The sequence below is a fragment of the Lissotriton vulgaris genome, chromosome 7 (assembly GCF_964263255.1).
Source record: "Lissotriton vulgaris chromosome 7, aLisVul1.2, whole genome shotgun sequence".
NCBI lineage: Eukaryota > Metazoa > Chordata > Amphibia > Caudata > Salamandridae > Lissotriton > Lissotriton vulgaris.
In genome coordinates, this window is record NC_141695.1 from 1,083,682,651 (window position 1) to 1,083,696,617 (window position 13,967).

Here is a 13,967-nt window from a genome sequence, read left to right on the forward strand (position 1 = left end):
TGTAACCTGCACACTTGTCACTCTTTCCTCCTGTATTACACTGTTTGCTACCTCATGTATTTTGTTTGCTCACAGTTGTCACTTTTACCTGATGTAACTTATCGTCTGCTTTTGTAATTTGTTCATTTGTAATTTTTCTGTTACTATTGTGAAGCGTTCTGACACATTCGGGTAAAGTCCGCGCTATATAAAAACGCATAAATAAAATAAAAATAAAAACATGCGGCTGGCCCCTTTTATTACCAGGGTCACATGTCTTGTGCCACCTGAGTTGGATGGGTGTGGGGTGGAGTATATGCCAGCCTTCAGAGAGTTGTTGGCACGGCAAAGACTAGAACAATGAGCAGCAAGTCACTTTAGCATAAACATAACCCGATATTACCATCTCATTCTATTTTTTGCAGTTTCAGCAGCATGGCGTCCATGAAATGCCATTTTGTGACGGCACCGCTACAGAAGTTAGCGCTCTAGTTCTTTGTGTGAATCTCCCATTCTCCACCTTAATTTCCTTTAATTTGATACGACTAAATTCGCTAAATTGTGGATTCCGACGTTACCGATCAGGCGGTGGCTACACTTTCGCCCAGTTACACTATATAGAATTTAGCACTTTATTTTTTCCTGGGGGGTCTCCCTTATCATTCCTTACTTAGACGCCGTTGGGAGTTTAAAATATGGACTCCGACATTACACATGAAGTGTTAAAACACCGGCGGCGGTTAAGCTCTGTGCAGCGAAGCTCTCGTTTGAGAGGCAGGGCGTGCTCTGCTCGCGAAATCTGGCCTTTGAGGCGGCTGCGTCTGTTTTCTGTTTCCATTAGCGCCCTGCTCAGGCCCGCAGTGCAGTAGGACAGGCAGCTGAGTGGGCAGCCTAAAGTCGCTGCGGTCTGTGACGTTACGCTCGTGCGTGTGCTACAAGCGGGATTGGGGCTGTTGCGCGCGGTGCTCAGTGTGTGCGGGCCCAGTAGCAGTTTCGGCCCGTCAGAGACGTTCATCACCGCCTCCGGGTACTGGAGACAATGTGAGTGCGGGCCGGTGGGGGAAGATGTGAATTGGAAGGGAAACTTCAGGGTTTGGCCCTGTGAACTGGAAGGGCCTTCTACACCTGCCTTCACCCTACTACAGCAGCTCATTTTATGTACTTTCTTCTTCCTACCCCCTTGTAGTTTACTCCTAAACCCCGAACTCCCATCTTCTTCCTCTCTGTTGAAGAACCTTTATGTCACTACCTCCTTCAGTCCCACCTAATACGTTGATTGCTTTGCCACCTCATGCCCCATTTTCTCCTTCGTGTTCATTCGTTTGAGCTAGTTCTCCTATACAACTTCCTGCCCGATCCTTTACCCTGTACTTTAAACTCACCCGCCTATCTTCATCCTCAGGATCCTCTGGCATAATCTATACCTCTTTCCATGTTGGTATCTAGCCCCCAACGTCTGTTTACTCCCCTCGCTTACTTTTAGTTTAAGTTTTGGTAATTAAATTACATAATTGTAGAGTCGTCCAGACTTTCGAAGCTTGTTACTTTGTGTATCCAAATGTGTCTACTTTGCGTGACCCGGCTTGTCAATTGTATTTAATTGATTTTGTAACGCTGACGATATATTCTCTTAAGTAGCGTTCTAGAAAACGCCTCTCGACTTCCTCACAAACATATTCATAGTGTTTCTGGGGCGGACTCTGAGCTGTCAAGTCAGATGTCTTTTGACACTTGGTTAAGTTGGGGGGGGGGGGGGGGGGTTGTAAACATAGGCAGACAGAAGCCTAGTGCCACTTATTACCAACATTGGTCACGAACACGTTATTTATACTGCTAAACCCCTGCCATTTGTAGGGTGAGTACGTTTTGAGAAGAAAGCAGGTACAGGCCAGCCATATTAGTAGAACTAAAGGCTGACAATGATCAAGGTATACATCTGGCCTGTCACTGTTTTGCCGTAGCCTTTTTCATAATACAAATGAATACATCTCTATATACCAAGCTGCAAAGAGACTTGGAGTATATTATGTAACGAATTTGTTGTGGCGCCGAGTACACCATCCCTCTCAATTTTCCTGTACGGATGAGTTGTTGTGTCCCGTAAACCGGGACGTGTATTAACAATTAAGAAATATCGTCGGGACATAGTCCCCTGAAAAGCGGGTCTGCCTGGGAAATTCGGAACGTCTGGTCACTCTAACGATTGGCCTCTTTTTTTATCATTGGGCACTCTCAGTAACGCTATATTACTTTAGTCCCACTGCTTAATAGGACTTCAACCTTAGCGTTCAAGGGTGTTTTACAATTCAAATATGAACGAATGGCTTCGATTTTGCACAAGGTGTTACTGCGCAGAGCAGGAAGTGGATTCACGGTAACCCTTTCCCTGCAGCAGTGCCAGGCGTGGTGACTAAGCAGTTATCACCATGCCAACAGTTAAACGCTTCTGACCTCACCGAGTCTGTAGAAGTCGATTGTCCGAGTTGATCCATACGACGTATTTTATAGTATCTGAATCCCGTATTGGTATGTTGATCTTTGCATGGCTACGATTGTGTCCAAACGGGTTCGTTCGCCACTCCCAAGTGTCCCTAGTAACACCTGATAAGTACACTGAATAGCAAACAAACCACTATGTGCAGCTGAAGAACGCAGAATAGACATTGAGTTCGACTGGAAGTTCAGGGCGTGTACCTTGTGATTTAATTGCGGATTAAAATTCGGGCTTTTAGTTTGCTGGAGGTGCGGGGGGAGGCGGGGATGACTTGTTAAATGTTATAGCTACTGGAGATCAGCTGGCCTCATTGCCAGGACCACTTTGGAGTAGTAGGATAACTTAATCTCGGGCGTTCTTCAGCAGCGAGAATTGTGATAACCTTTAGTAAGCTGCTTCAGATCAAATGTTTATTTAACATGCATTCTCTGTGAACTGATAGAGTACTGAAAGCATATCCGACGTAGTTTGATTAAGAACGAAGTAATTTTTTTAATTGAATTTAGTGAATTGAAACTATCACATTTTGCTCGAGTTGACGTTAATAGAAGTATGCGCCAACATGAACGGCAACATGCAGGGCATCGTTCTGTTTTGTCAGTTGTAGCACTTACATATTGGAGCTCTGATATTACTGTGCGTAGCTATTTTTTGTGCATGTGTTGCTTCAGTTTTTATCTTTCCGTAACTCCTTGAAGAATGGTTGTTCCCAGTATTCCGCTTAACAGTACTTCTCACCAACCTTCATCAGATGAAGGCCTGCATTGACCCAACCAGAGAGTGCATAACAATTCACTTTTATCTTGGGGATTTAGCGTTTATATTAATCAAGTTTCTTATAAAGCGCAACTACTTACCCTAAAGGGTCCCAAGGGAGCGGGGGGCGGGGGACCGGGAGGTGCTATGTGGTTCAGTCTAAGAGGCAGGTCTTGAGGTCCTTCCTGAATTGCGTGAACCATGGGTATTGCCTGAGGTGCAGAGGCAATGTAGGAGAAGGATCTTCCTCCAGCCTTGGTCTTGCTGATCTGTGGACAGGGCAAGTTGGGTAGAGCAGAGATGGCTGGTGGTCGTGTAGAAGGAGAGGCCTAGGTTGAGGTATGCAGATCCAGCGTTGTGGAGGGCTTTGAAGGCATGTATGAGGAGTTTTAAGGTAACTCTTTTGTTGATAGGTAGCTAGTGAAGGCCTCATGTGGCCGGTGATGTGGTTGCGGCTTGGGATGTTCAGGATTAGTCTAGCCGACGTGCTCGGGATATTCTCCATCGGGGGTAAAAACTACTCTTTCAGACTTCGGCTTGCTTGAATCCAGTGGCAAAGTGAGCAAGGGACTCACGTCTGAGCATACCCTGCCACACTTATGGTGGCCAAAAGCGGTACAAAAGAGGGTGGTGATGGACGGAGCATCTGAATCAATCAAACACTCAGCCGGGCTGAAGACGTCTGGAATGCCAGAAACCGGTCCCCGGAAGCTTGTTTCCGGTCCAGGGAAGGCATGGCTTGGCAGTTCGGCTGGACTGTTCCCATGAGGCACAGGGTCAGACTGATTTGCATATAGCCATGTCTGAACTGGGGTGGCAGAGTGGGCTAAAGAACGGTGATAGATTAAACCCAGATCTTTTGACTGGTTGTGAGTGTTTGATTGGTTCAGATGCTCCGTCCATTACCACCCCCTTTTGTACCGCTTTTGGCCGCCATAAGTGTGGCAGGGTATGCTCAGGCGTGAGTCCCTTGCTCACTTTGCCACTGGATTCAAGCAAGCCGGGCTGAAGACGGCTGGAATGCCAGAAACCGGTCCTCGGAAGCTTGTTTCCAATCCAGGGAAGACATGGCTTGGCAGTTTGGGCTGGACTGTTCCATGAGGCACATGGTCAGACTGATTTGCATATAGCCATGTCTGAACTGGGGTGGCAGAGTGGGCTAAAGAACGGTGATGGATTAAACCCAGATCTTTTGACTGGGTGTGAGTGTTTGATTCAGATGCTCCGTCCATCACCACCCCCTTTTGTACCGCTTTTGGTCACGTAGGATGAACCTAATACAATTTTGACAACCCACGGTGTGCTGTGGGGGTTGGTGGTATCACTGGGGAGCACCGCCTCAAGAATATCCAAGATTGCAGGGTGAAGGTCCGCACACGTTTAGGAGCTTCAATGCAGCCCCTTAATAAACAACCCGGGTAAAGGAATAACCTGCGTGGACCTCAATGACAGAACTAGACGGAGGACTGGGTTGTTGATTCGACAGGTGCAGTCCACTTTCTGGCCGTTCCACTAAGACTTCGAGTCAGTGACTAGAGGAGACCACTGCTAGACCAACATGGAAGCAAATATGTTAAAGGAAACAAACAGTGACTAAAATAATATATGGAATAAAAAATGGGTAAAGATCACGCATTGTCAGTGCTCAAGGTCCTGCGGTGGACAAAATGCGAACACACTGTGGGCTCATCACATCAAGAATATACAAGAACATTGAAAAGTTAACAGTAGAAACATATATAGTAATATGTATAGATAAGTACTTAACTCGGCTGCAGCAGGAAAGTAAAAGGAGGCACAATGATGTCTCAGACATTTATGGAGTTACAACTATGGTGATGGGCGCATTCGACATATGACGATACCGTTATATTGATGGGAAACGTAGTTTGTTTAATGTTTTTAAAAACAAAAAATATTGGCTGCTATTCAATTTGCAGTAAAGACTGAGAAGCCTAATCTGAGCCTCCGGATGTGACGTAGAATTGGTGTTGAGATTCAACATTAGAAACAAAGTGCAAGCGAGTTTCTCGCCTTTCTTTGTTTTATACCCGTTCTGGCCTCTTTAAGCCAACAGAAGATATGAGGTCCTAGCCGCCTTAACTTCACTGCTTGTGTTCTTATTCCTCATTGACATACCAAATTACATTTTAAGGATGAGTAGCATAGTTTGTGTGCCCTGGCGTTCTGTCCGAAATTCATTTTTGAAATGGTTAGGTTTTTCTATTCGTTCGATTTTCTTTCTGATTCTTTGTGACTGTTGATATTGTTTCTGTTAAGGCAACCTGTAGACAGACGTGTGCATAGTGCTCTTAGGTCTGGCTTGGCAGTGCATCTTCCTGTATGACATAGTTATCGATTCTTTAAAATGTATGTACAGTGGACTTTGCTTCACCTAGAGGAGTTTTAGTCTGACCCTATTGTAGGCTGTTTTGTGTCCATTGGGGACTATTTTGCATCTGAAGAGCACACTCCAACATTGCAGTTTGTCAGATTCAGGTCTGTGCCTCCTGTAAGTCTTCTTTATACAAAGCTAATATTTTTGCTACTTTTCACTCCTGCATTGAGCAAACCCAATAGGGCAACCTTTAATGTGATACACGGCATTTGTGCATGTAGCGCTTGTAAACGTATTTCCAAATGTTTACATGCTTTTGGCACATCAGTCAGCCCTATTGGCTTTGCTCAAGCAATGTTTTTAGACCGAATTTAACATAGTAGTAGCAATCATACTCTTTAGAATGACACTTCAGGAAACCTTCATCATATTGAGGTAATTTCCAGTTTGTATTGTATAGTGAACACCGGATTTGTATTTTGGTGAGAAGTAGCCTAGTGGTGCATCAGCCCAGGCCTGCCAGTTTGAAAATACATTTCACCGTGAGGAGGCAGCAGGTCCTTGGAGCGGGTGGGGAACACATTTATAGCTACCTAAGAGCCACTGCCCTCCTCCAAAATTAAACCAAAGGTTGCTGAGGCTGTCACAGATGCCATGGAGTGTTTACACTCCTGTTAATGGGCATCAGCTTCTTACTGCCTCCAAACACAAGCTGGAAAACTTTGTGCAGTAGTTTTCAGCTTGTTTTTCTTGCAACAGTGTGAAGGGAGCTGAACTTGTGTGACACATGGTGGCACTGTGCGAGTTGGCATGTCTAAATGACCACTGTCATAGAATTGCGGTGGTGTTTCAAAGTATGCATAGCTCACATACATGACCAACTACATTCTATATCTTCTCCATTGCTTGCTCTCTTGCGAGATTGCTTCTTTACTGTTCGTGTTTATTAATGCTTGCAGGCAACTTACAGTGGTTCTGTTTAAATATCCAAGTGGGTTGGTTTTGTTCTGTGTAAATCTGCATTGGGAATTGAGTCTACTTGTTCAAAGCAGTACACTCGACTTTGGCCTCAAGGTTAACATAGAGGGACTTGGGTGACATTTGAGAATGGCAATAGCAGGATCCCCACTAATGCTCATCTAGACTAAAACCGCACCACACCCAACTACAAGTTGCCTGTTGCTCCACCCCATAGAGCTCCCAATGACCTTAGAGCTCCTGTGCTTCACACTGCTCTCTCCTCTGTTTGATCTTTTGGCTTTTCTCCTCTCCGAAAGCCAAGGATATTCTGTTAGTAAGCAGGAACATAACTGATTCATAGGCAGCTTGTACGGGGTCCAACAGAACAGATCTGTGATGCAAAACGTGCAGGCCTTCACCTACCACTCTGGTCTTTTGAACCGTTGGTTATGCTAGCCCTATTGGGAGTTTGCACAGCTGCTGCAAATACTGCACCTGGTCTGTGTGAGGAAAGTTGTTCTGTAGCTGCCTGTTCTTTACCTGCTCTGTCTATACATCTGCTGCCAAGGTGGTACCTGTTGTCCACTGAAGCTTAAGACATTAGTTGTCATCCTTGCTTTCTCATGCAGTCCACTTTTAAAGAGAATGGTTCACATGTAAATGTAATTTTAAGATGACTGACTAAATATCCCTCACATGTTGAAAAATATAATCATGTACTTGACTAGGAATTGAGGGCAACTTTTTCCTTACTTCACATTACCTGTTCTTTGGAGGTGCATACCCATCAAAGTGAAGTACTTATCTGGGAAGCAAGGGCTCTGTAAACTGGTTGATATTCGATCTCGCTCAGCCTTTTTTTCAGATCACTATTAGCAGTAATACATTGCAAACAAAACTAAGACTGTGGCCTAACATTTTTTTTATTACCTCTTTAGATGCCTACTATTAAACTCCAGAGTTCTGATGGAGAAATTTTCGAGGTTGATGTTGAAATTGCCAAGCAGTCAGTAACAATCAAAACCATGTTGGAAGGTAAGTTGTTTTGCTGCCAGTTTGTGACATCAGTCCTTCGAAAATGTGGCACATTTGTATTGTAAATGTGAGGACAATAGAATGTTGGCGGACTGTTGATAGGCTGCCTAGCTTTGGGTGTTTCTGTTAAGTGTTTGTCATCAGCTTTGTCATAAGAGTATTTTCACTGATATTTATGATCACAGTATATCTCCCCTGCAAGCAGGTTACTTTACAAGAATACTTTACAAAATGATTTCCAACTGAAGGCATAAGCTCTTATGTTAACTACTTTATTTATGACAGAAAATGGAATGGTAAGTGGAACAACATTACAAAGAATGAAAATCGCACCACACCTTTAAGCTTCCAAACTCTGCCTGCTGTACCAGCAGGTAGAGCTTTGTCATTGTCTGCTGTCTATTAGTAGGATATTGGGATGTAAACTGTGACTAGGCAATCCTTGTGACGTATATTGTCGTTGTCCCTGGAATCACAGAAGAAAAGTACAATTTCTAAAATGTTTTACTTGATTTCATGGGGTAAGAATGTTGAACAGTCTAGGCTTGTTCATGAAGGTTAGTATGTGTAAAGGTAAATCTAATATAATATCCAGCAGTTTTCTCGTTTGGATAAAGTGTTTTTTTATCCACATGTAGTAAAAAACAATAGTAACATCTGTAAGTCTTATGGTATTAGTAAGTGTCTTGACTAATTGTCAGAGGGTACTCTGCATCGGTCTATGGTCTCTAGGCCCTGAATGCGTTTGTGGCAAAGATGCAGTTTCAGATGCAAGTTTAAGGGCCTGATTAAGAGTCTGGCAGTCCACCCCTCCCAAACAGCGCAACTGCTAGAAGACGCAACGCTGGCGGTCTTCAGACCGCTGTATTACGAGTTTATCGCGGTGTGGCTGGGGCGGACTTGGTGGACAATGCTTTTCCATATCTATGATGTCTGCGTGAGCATTTCAACTGCATATGTGTCAAATGAGCACATATGCATGGTACATGTGGAAAAATGCCTCCTACCCATTACCAGAGCCCGACTCATATGTGGGCAGTTCAGGCAGTGTGTATATGGTACATAAGGTAATTACCTGTAGATCGCCGCAAACAGGGTCACATTTTTCAGGGTGAAGATGCTGCTGTGAAGGGTGGTCCTGGATACAAAGAGTTCACATGGAACTCTGCCTGCAAGAACAGGAAAGGGGTGATTATGCACCCCAAATCCTTAATTTACACCCACCTGGAAATTGTGGTCCCACCGCTGCATTCTGCTCATCAGAAAGCCAGCTCGTAATACTCAGTACTGCCCTATGGTAGCTGCGCTTCCCCCACCACAACCGCATTGGTCTCAGGGTGTCAGCGGTTTGACTGCGGTCTTTGCAAAGGCAATCCTGACAATCTCGTTATAACGGCAGTCTGTCTGCTGAGCTCGCTTTGGTCGAACCGCAGTTACAGTGGTTCACAAACCACCCAACTTGTAATCCGGCTCGAAGTGTGTAGGCAAAGCTCAATGGCTAATCTGAAGGGGCATAGGCTCACAGTTGGTGTGTTTGTTCTCTTTATTTATTTTTTACTCTTTTATTAACGGTTGGGGCACATCCAGTTCTTTGGCTGAATGAAGATTGCATAGTCTTGGAGCAAACCATGCTGAGCAGCATTTTAACACCTTTCACTGGTCGGTGGAGGAATACTTTGCAGTGAAGGCCACACACCCTCCTGGTCTCAATCAGAGCTTCAAGAGTCAGGTTCCCGTGAGTCTCAAACCGAGAAGTAATTAAAAAGTGACATTGAAAAGGATCCCTAATAAGCTCAATAGTCATGTCCATAGCTTTACAGGCAAAAATCCTGATCAACTTCTGAACAATAAATGTAAAAAGCGATGAGGTGCTCCGTGTCGGGTATTAAGTTCTTGTCTATAATTACTCTTTTAATTATTCTTTTATCCTCTAAGAATGTTAGCTATTTTTAGCATGTTGTGTTTCTGTTTATTTTGTGTAGCATACTACTGCTGTAATGCATACTTTGAACTGAGTCGCCTCTGTGCTTGTTTTAGAATGGTTTTATAATTGAGAGTTCTGGAGGTAAGGCAGATGGCAGTGTGAGTTTCTCACAGTGCCTTTCAGATGGTTAATCCAGGGCCTCTGCAAAGTGCACAAAGTAATGGTCACATGTTCCTGGTGCACATGTGATTCTGTACAAATGTACACGAAGGCGGTGCACAGTTGTCAAAAAAATGACAAGGTGAATGAAAAAGAAAATGCAGTGCTTATAGGTGAGTGGAAGCATTGTGTGTCTGGGGAAGTGGGTGATTCCAGAAAATAGATTTGAAACAGGAGGGAGCTAATCTAATATTCTGAAGAGGAAAGAGACCAGGTTTAAAAGACGCACATTTTTGAGAGCACAAGGGTTTACATGTCTAATGTAGAGTGAACATAATAGGAATGATTGAGACACTTTGAAAACCAATAGCCCTTCCACGGGCCTTGATAATTTTTAATTCAATCCCTAAGTTTCAGAATGGGAACCATTCAATGTTAATTATTTATTGCCAAGCCAATACTATTATATTAACCTGTAACAACCATTGGCAAAGCCAGTTCTGTTTGGATTTAGGTGTATGTCAGTTGTTATAGATCTGAATGCTTTAACAGAAAGTTTAGAGAAGAATCAGAATACTAGTCTGGTGGCACGCTATGGGAACCACAGAAATGTAGTTTACACGTTTAAGCCACCTCCCATTTTTGAGACCACCCACAGACATGTTTTTTATTCGTCTTGAAGCCCTGATCTCAGTTCATGCATAGGCCATTCCTTTCTACTTAGTTTGATTTTCCCAAGCAACAGACTAGATGGTGGACACTAAGGAGAAAGTGAATGTAGCTTTGAGAAATGAGAATGACCTGGCCTTTTCAGACAGAGCTTCACCCCAAATCCCTCCTTCCCAGCCTCTATGCGATCAACTTAACACCTATTTTTTGGATAAGATCGTAACCATCAAGGCCAACATCCCCCCCCTCCCTCGCCTGCCTTTGTTGATCCCTCCCCTCCCACCGTTCAATGCCATCTTACCTCCATTCCCCCCCTCACTGAGGAAATATTTCTGGAGATACTTCCCAAAGTGAAGTCGGGTTCCCCGGCAGACGTCTGTCCGGCACGAATCCTGCAACAAATCTACTCCTTTTGTCCTGAACCCCCCATTACTTTCCTCAATAGCTCCCTAGCACAGGGAGTAGTGACCCCTGCGCTCAAATCAGCCACCATAGTGCCCATCTTAAAGAAGCCTGGCGCTGACCCGTCCATCTCAGCCAACTACCGCCCCATTTCCCTGCTGCCCTATCTGGGCAAGGTGCTGGAACGCCATGTCACCGCGGTACTCAGCGCCCATGTAGAGGTTAATGGGGGACTGGCCTCCCGCCAGGCCGGCTTCCGTCCTAGGCACTCGACTGAATCAGTTGTGGTCTCAGTCCTAGACAACCTCAGGAAGGGTATGGATTATAACAAACACCAGGCACTGGTCCTCCTCGATCTCTCCGCCGCCTTTGACACGGTGGACCATACCATCTTACTATCCCGTGTCAAGGCGGCTGGAATCGGGGGATCAGCCCTGGTCTGGCTCTCCTCCTTCCTGAGGGACCGCACCCAGGCGGTCCGTTTAGGAGACTTTACGACCACCCCACTTCCTGTCACCTGTGGTGTCCCCCAGGGATCCTCTCTCTCTCCTGTACTTTTCAACCTTTATATCTTTCCTCTTATTTTTGCACTCCAGCAGCTGGAGGTCACCGTGTACAATTATGCGGATGACCTCCAGCTCATCTTTGATCTATCTTCCTCTCCCCTCTCTGTCTCTAATTTCCAGTCAACCATGACATTCATCAGGGACTGGATGAACCACAACCATCTTAAGCTGAACCCGGACAAAACCGAGTTGGTTCTCACCGGTGGTTCTTCCAGCCCCTGGAACTCCCTTTTCTGGCCCTCCTCTCTTGGTCCCGCACCCTCCCCCTCAACCACGGTCAAAACACTGGGTGTTAAAATGAACAACCAGCTCACCCTCCATTCACAAATCAGTTCTGTGGTCTCCTCCTGTTTCCTCACTCTCCGAACCATCCGCACTGTTTCCCGTTTTTTTTCCCCACAAGCACTTAAGTTGATCATGGCCGCCCTGGTGATATCGCGGCTGGACTATGCCAACGCCCTTTACCACGGCATCCCAGCATACAGCCTGCGGAGACTCCAGATGATCCAGAACCAGGCGGCCCGGTTGGTCTATGATCTCCCACGCTATCACCACTCCACACCCCTTCTCAGGGAGCTTCACTGGCTTCCTGTAAAGGAACGTTCCCTTTTTAAGACCGGCTGCATGGTCTTCCAGGCCCGCCAAGGCACTGCCCCCGCCTTAATTTCTTCATTAATAAAAGAATACGTTCCCACCAGAGAGCTTCGTTCTTCTTCCAAGTCTCTCCTTCAGATCCCACGTTTTAAACGTAAAAAGTGGGGTGGGACCAACTTCTCTACCTTAGCTCCCACTTTTTGGAACTCCCTTCCTGACCATCTCCGTTCTGCCACTCACTATCTTTCTTTCCGCATGGATCTAAAAACGTTCCTTTTCAATCAGGCCTTCTCCGTGTAACTCTCCCCTTCTCTCTCTTATAGGCTCCATTTTTTTGTCCTCGGTTGCCGAACCCCCTAATAGCGCCAAGAAACCGTACGGTGCACGCTGCGCTTTATAAATGTTTTAAATTAGAAATTAGATTAGAAATTGAGAAAGTGAATGCAGCTTTATGAGAAAGGGCCTCTCTTGCATTGTTAGCCCCCCACATTTTGCCTATCTTTGATGTGGTTTCAATTGTAGCACACAGAGTCCCTGCCAACCAGGTACCCTGTGCCAGTGCATCTTCCCTAAAAACAAATCCCCAGTTGATACTTCTACCCCCTGTAAGTCCCTAGTAAATGTTACCATAAGTACCTAGGACCTGGGAGCTGAAGAAGGTCCTCCACCCCCTTATTGGGACCATGCCATTGCAGCTTGCAGGCCCTAAGAGGGAGAAAACAAAGTCGACACGGCACCCTTCCTGGGAGGCATGCCAACCAGCACTGCTTGAAGATAAAGGTAGGTCACCCCTCTAGCAGGCCTTGCAGCATTAAGGCATGGTGCACTATACCACAGGTGAGGACATATCTGCAGGAGCAGCTATGGCCCTACAATGTTGAGGCCTATTCCTCAATATTTTAAGTGCCAGTGTTGCCACAGAGAGTACATGGGCTGGAAACTCGTCAATTCGAGTTCTGCAGCACTAAGATTGCTTGACTGAACCCAGATTTGTTTCATATCAAACTACTCCTTGCAGTCTATTCATGATGATGCCAGTGAGGTATTTATTGTACCATGTACCCAGTGGGCACCTCGGATGCCCCCCTGTAAACCTACCAACTCTGGTGTGGTCCTTGACAAACTGTAGGCAGCCAGCCACCATCAGGCATGTTTCTGGACTCTGGGTAGAGAGTCCCTGCTCTCGGGGACCAGAAACAATGCACATCCTGGGCAGAGGTGTCAAACCTCCCTTAACCCCTTCCACGCTCATGACGAGCTGGGCTCGTCATGGCGTAGCCTCTTCGCACGCTGATGACGAGCCCAGCTCGTCATGAATAATGGGGTTCATAAATATCCAGCACAGGAGAAAAATCCCCATAGCGTTCAAGGTGTTAAGCTGGGCCAGAGCTCGAAGAGGGGAGATTCAAAGGCCTGCTGCCTTTGTACTGCGACCCCCCCCACCCTCTGCTGCTAGTAACAGAGGTTAGCCCCTGGTTTACACCCCCACTTTGGGCGGGAAAAAGTAGGAAAAATAGGAGGTGTACTCGCCTCTGCCAACTCCACCCTTAAGGTGGGGGTGGTGAGGTCAAGCACATCTTTCAGTCCCCACCATCTTGAAAATGGGGAGTCCCCTCCTATCAGGGCTAGGTCATTGCCCCTCTCCCATAAGAGCGAGGCATAATAGAGGGTGTAGTCACCCCAGGTAAGGTACCCATTGGCCCTACCTGCTGCACATCTAAAGGACCCTGAAATTTAGTATGTAGGTGGCTCCCCCTGACCTGGAAACTAGGTCTGCGATGAACTTAGAAAAAAGAAGACGTCCCTGCAGAAAAGACGACTGCCTTGGCCCCAGCCCTACCGGCCAGTCTCCAGCTTCTGCGACCTATCTTGCAGCAAGCGACCTGAAAACCCTGGATGGGCTGCTGCCTTCAGAAAAGAATCCAATCTCCTGTGGACAGTAGACCTGTTTAGAAGAAACTAACTCCAGAGGCTTTGAATCCAGATGGAGCCGCGACTCGTGACCACTCCGCACCAGACGCCCACTGCCCAAGATTGAGTGGCCCACCTGCCCAGTGAAGTCTCCCCAGCGACCGAGACTCTGAATTCAGC

The 13,967-nt window shown here is 46.0% G+C and overlaps 1 protein-coding gene across 3 annotated transcripts in view; it reads left to right on the forward strand.

The window, feature by feature from the left end:
- Window positions 1-676: 676 nt before the first annotated feature.
- Window positions 677-13,967, forward strand: part of SKP1 (S-phase kinase associated protein 1) — a 141,731-nt gene continuing 128,440 nt past the window's right edge. The window contains exons 1-2 of one of the 3 annotated variants that reach the window (XM_086931526.1): window positions 677-1,020; window positions 7,466-7,562. In XM_086931526.1, the coding sequence (XP_086787652.1) occupies window positions 7,466-7,562 (97 nt within the window). In that variant the 5' untranslated portion in view covers window positions 677-1,020. Of the gene's footprint in view, window positions 1,021-2,332; window positions 2,506-7,465; window positions 7,563-13,967 lie in introns of those variants that run through there. The other 2 variants (XR_015297555.1, XM_086931527.1) reach the window with 2 other exon arrangements.